General features: G+C 30.4%; 1 protein-coding gene across 1 annotated transcript; it reads left to right on the forward strand.

Moving 5' to 3' along the window:
- Positions 1–1,385: 1,385 nt before the first annotated feature.
- On the forward strand, positions 1,386–2,053 carry LOC121790768 (phytosulfokines 3-like). The gene is made up of 2 exons (XM_042188893.1): positions 1,386–1,620; positions 1,709–2,053. The coding sequence occupies exons 1-2, from the start codon at positions 1,513–1,515 to the stop codon at positions 1,829–1,831; spliced, it is 231 nt and encodes a 76-aa protein (XP_042044827.1). The 5' UTR covers positions 1,386–1,512; the 3' UTR covers positions 1,832–2,053.
- Positions 2,054–4,795: the final 2,742 nt, after the last annotated feature.

The raw sequence follows: 4,795 nt of genomic DNA on the forward strand, positions 1-4,795 counted from the left end.
CCAAGTTGATTAAATATTTGTCATTTGAGGATATATGTTGTACTATGAACAGTTGACCTTTGAACATTCCTCTTTATTTTTGAAATTTTTAATCTCCAAGTGGATTAATTCCGTATATTAAGGTCAACACGTCTTCCCCAAATTCTTCAATTAAAACGGCTATATGTATCACTTGTACATCATCATCACACTCTATATACTAACATTCTATTTTCATTCTCTAAATCATAACCATACACTAATTCCCAACACAAGCTTAACGTCAAAGCACTTCTAGAATGCTCTACCCATTTTTTTTGTGCTATATTTAACGCATAATTTAACTCTCAACCGTCTCAAAAAATTTACTGAGGCTATATTTGGAAAAATAAATTGATCGTATAGGTATTGATTTGCAAGTAAATATGTACGTTGGAATATCTATGTGAAAGTGACCAAATAATGTAAATATGATATTTTCTCTATGCGCAGTATGCTGAGTCAGCAAAGAGTTGCATAAATATATAATATATATATAATAATAATAATAATAATAATAATAATATCACAAGCATGGAGTAATTCATATGCATTGGAACCGCATTGGGAGCTCTAGAAAAAAAAATACTCCACTTACTTATTTAGCGTTTCAGATCATAAATTAAAAAGTTGGTGTTCGAATTTCACTATCCCAACAGCGTCCACATCATCAACGACTTGAGCAACATTAGAAGTTGAACTGAAGAGTAAAGTGCTTGATTGCTTTGATTTAATATGTTATCTTAGGAGTGATGTGCTGCTCCTATCTTTTAGATTTTTTTGTATTTTGTTGTTTCTTCTTTTTTTAATTTATGAGCTAGATCTAACTGTTTTTTTTATTTACTTTTACTGTTTATATATTGGGTATTTTGTGATGAAGCTGTTACCTTATGACTTTCACTCACTTAGTCACCAAGGTGGTGGTTTGCTACATTTTAATTATAGAAAAGATATAAAATTTAAAGTGAGTGTAAACCTAGCTTTTGGGTAAAAGCTCCGAGTAAGCACATCTAGAACAACCAAAATTAGATAGACATTACTTCTGGTTTGTATAAATTCGAAAATGAAATTAATATAGTATTAATTCACTCATCGTCAACGCTGTGTTTTTCACTCCCATTACTTTTGGCTGCCCAAGACAAAGTCAGAAATACATTAAATTCTGACTAATTAAATATATCATATGTATCTCGCAATAATTGCGTATATTCAACCGAAACCTATAGTTGGAGGTAATGGAGCTTTCTCCTGTGGTCACCATAAACACTACCATAAATTCCACATTTAATATTAATTTTTAAATTCTTCAAAATTTTATTTAAAGACGTGAATCTTTCTCCCCACCAATCAATCAGATATAAAGTCTCCATTTTATCTCCTCTGAATTCACACTCAATTTCCTATATATAAATAGCACACCATTTCATTATTATCTTCATCTTCATCTCACCCTCAACAGCATACACCAGCAACCAAACAGAGCCTTATACAGAAATGGCTAGGGCCAGTACGTTTTTCGTTGTGCTCCTCCTCCTCTTCTCTCTCTCCTCTGCTGCTCGCCGCACTCCCACCGCTAACGAGAGAGTGGATGCCACAGATAAGGTCTGTCGTTAGCAATATTTTTCTTCTTCTTCTTTGTTGTATATATTCTTTGAAATTATTTGTTTATTTATTTATTTTTGTTGAACAGGTTGTGACAGAGGGAACACAGGTGGAAGATAGCTGCAATGGAATCACTGAAAATGAGTGTTTGATGAGAAGAACCCTCAACGCCCATCTCGATTATATCTATACTCAGCAACATAATCCTTAGAAAAAATATTTATGACTTTCATTTATCTTTTTCTTGTCATTTAAATTATATATGTAAGCTTGTGATTATATGTGTTCAGAACATGATAGAAGCTTCTGAGAGTGTGTTTGATGGTTAACCGATGAACTTATATTACCACTCCATGTGTCCATCCTATGTTAGATGATAACTTGGCTTTTATTTTATTTTATTTACTATTTATATGAAGTAAATCCTTATTTATGCCCTTGTTTATTGTAATATTTATTTTGAGTACATAGCTCGATTTTGACGTACAGAAAATAATTTTTAATTCTATGAATATATGTAATTGAATTAGTACACCAATTCAAAGATAAATAAATTAATGCGTGACAAAATAGAATAATTAAGTAACGATAATTTTGAGAAATTCAGAACCATACATCGGTAATCAGCTCTTCGAGCCCATCAATATCTCCACCACTTTGCTTTTCTCTTTTCCAAGGCAAATATAATAGTAGGAGGGGTGAAAAATGAAAATACAATAATATTTAATCCAACATAACAAATTAAGATAAGAGTAGGATATAAATGCAAAAACTTTTGGGAATGAAGACATATTTATGATTAAAAGGTATATATAAACAAAATAAGTAACTACTAACTTTAGCATATTTTCATAAATTGAGAAAGAAAATATTTTGTGGTCACCCATAATATTATATTTCATTAGAGAAATGTATCGAGGCCCCATATATTCATTGATTAGGTCTCAAAAATTGTCATGCAACCGCATGAAAAATTTGTATATTAAGATCATTCGTTGGCGCCAACAAAATATTATACTTGCGTATGTAAAATTTATGTGACGAAATATTAGGTTTTTGACGTTAGAAACTTGACCAAGATGGCCCAACACATTCCATTCATATCAAATTATCAATGATTCCCAATCTAATATGCCCTCAATGGCAAGACATGCACAATATATAATTAATTAATTATTAAATCATTTATTTTATCAGTGATAATGTATAACTATGATGTAATGTAGTAGTAATTAAAAAGTTTCTCCATGGAAAAGTAGAGTGTGTATTAAATTAGGGCAAAGGAAAACTGTAATATTAATTACTATGAAAATAGGATGTGGATTGAGCTTTGAAGAGGGCAGTTGGCAGTTGAGGTTTCATTATTATTTGTTGTTGCGATGAGCATTCAACACCTATCATATTTCTGCATTTTCGGCCACATCTAATTACCTCATTTCTTTCTTTGGCATAGCCCAAAGCGTTACACATCTCTAAATACTTCTTTCCATCAATTTTCATTCTTAAATACCTTTAACATTAAATATGATTTTCCATTCTTGAATGTGTAACGTTTTCACTTTTTGAAATGAATGGGAGATAAAGTAGAAGATTCTCGTTGAATCACTTAATATAATCAAAATGGGACCTATAAATTAGTAACAAGATAATATCTAGGTGAATTTTCTTGGCATAATGTATATCAACATCATCGAAGTAGTTCTCTTAGACCAGCTCACCAAATACCAACAAAGTGTTTGGAAAATGTCACTACCATAAAACTGTACTACATGAATATGTGAGAGTGATGATTTTATAATTAAAAGATTGTATGTTGAGAAATAATTTCTAATATATAGAAGTTCTATGGCTCATTAAAAATATAGACTAAACCCCAAAATAGGTACTTTACATCTCCCTAAAAAATTATTACTGTGATTTTACACTTTAAATGTGTTATCTTTTGGTCAAACAATATATTTTGGTTTATATAACTAACAACTGCGCTTTGACCTAATTAGTTGCTCAGAATACAAGAATATTAACTGCCACAATAACTTTTTGATGGGTATTATGTTGGTGACTAAAATGTTACCTTGACATTATGCAATTTGTAGTGGCATGGCATAAATTGAAAATTCAAGACTGGTTTAATGAATGATTATTAAGGAAGACAAAGAGTGTGAAAATGCGTCCACCAACTAGATTCTGGTCAATTTGTATACCAAACTGCATTAGTCTCGTTTACTTAAACATAATGAATAAGTGTAATATTATGGTGTTGAAACGGGTCAAAATCATTACATGTTTTTTCAAGTGTCTACTTTTATTTGTCGTTTCGCGCGGTAAGGTGTAGAAAAAATGAGTTGTTGCTTCATGTGATCGGTTTGGTAGCTAATGAATCATTGTCCTTTATAATGTTTTTCCATTTATTTTCTGTTTATATTTTGACTATTAATAGTTAAATCACTACTAGAAAATTGACGTTAAATGACATTTACTTTATGGCACTTCATAAAAAGTGTGAATATAGTCCCTCAGTCAATACACCAACCTTATACCACGTTTATATCAAATCCTAATACCACACTTTAAAATGAATGCAGTAATATGACTAGTTGCTTGACATTTTTATTCAGTGTCATTTACATGCAAACCAAAAATATATATTAATATATAAATATAGTGATATACTCCTATATATTAGTAATAAACATAAAAGTTTAAATTTAACTTTCTAAAAATAATTAGTAATTAAGTTGAATTAATTAAGAAAGTAATCAAATGCACTATTTTAAATTGATATTTACTCGATGAGATTTGGCAATACAGCTTGATGATTTGATTTTACTAGAAAATATAGAAATAAACATACAATATATTTTTAATATTTTATCACAGTAGTAGTATTTTAATGTTAAAAGGATTAGTTATAGCATTAGGAAATAATTGGCGAAAAATCAGCGGCAAAAAGAAAAGAAATAAGCGCCATTAATTAGAATATTAGGGATAAGCGGCAAAAATATTAAAAATCTGCGCCAAACATGGGTGTGATGAAACCGCACAATCTCCTCCACTCTCTATCACTCTCCCCTACCCAACTCCAATTTTAGCGTTTTTGTGGTTTGTCGAGATTGATTCTTTCATGTGCACCACTTGATTTTGTAATTAGGGTTCTAAATGATTTTATTTTCTA

This window comes from Salvia splendens, unplaced genomic scaffold (genome assembly GCF_004379255.2).
Source record: "Salvia splendens isolate huo1 unplaced genomic scaffold, SspV2 ctg616, whole genome shotgun sequence".
Taxonomy (NCBI): domain Eukaryota; kingdom Viridiplantae; phylum Streptophyta; class Magnoliopsida; order Lamiales; family Lamiaceae; genus Salvia; species Salvia splendens.

What these genes read in the sequence shown, in the direction of transcription:
- LOC121790768 (XM_042188893.1), top strand. Translation starts at nt 1,513, where the DNA reads ATGGCTAGGGCCAGTACGTTTTTCGTTGTGCTCCTCCTCCTCTTCTCT. An exon ending in GAGTGGATGCCACAGATAAG is followed by an intron (nt 1,621 to 1,708) that starts GTCTGTCGTTAG and finishes TTTGTTGAACAG; the next exon opens with GTTGTGACAGAGGGAACACA.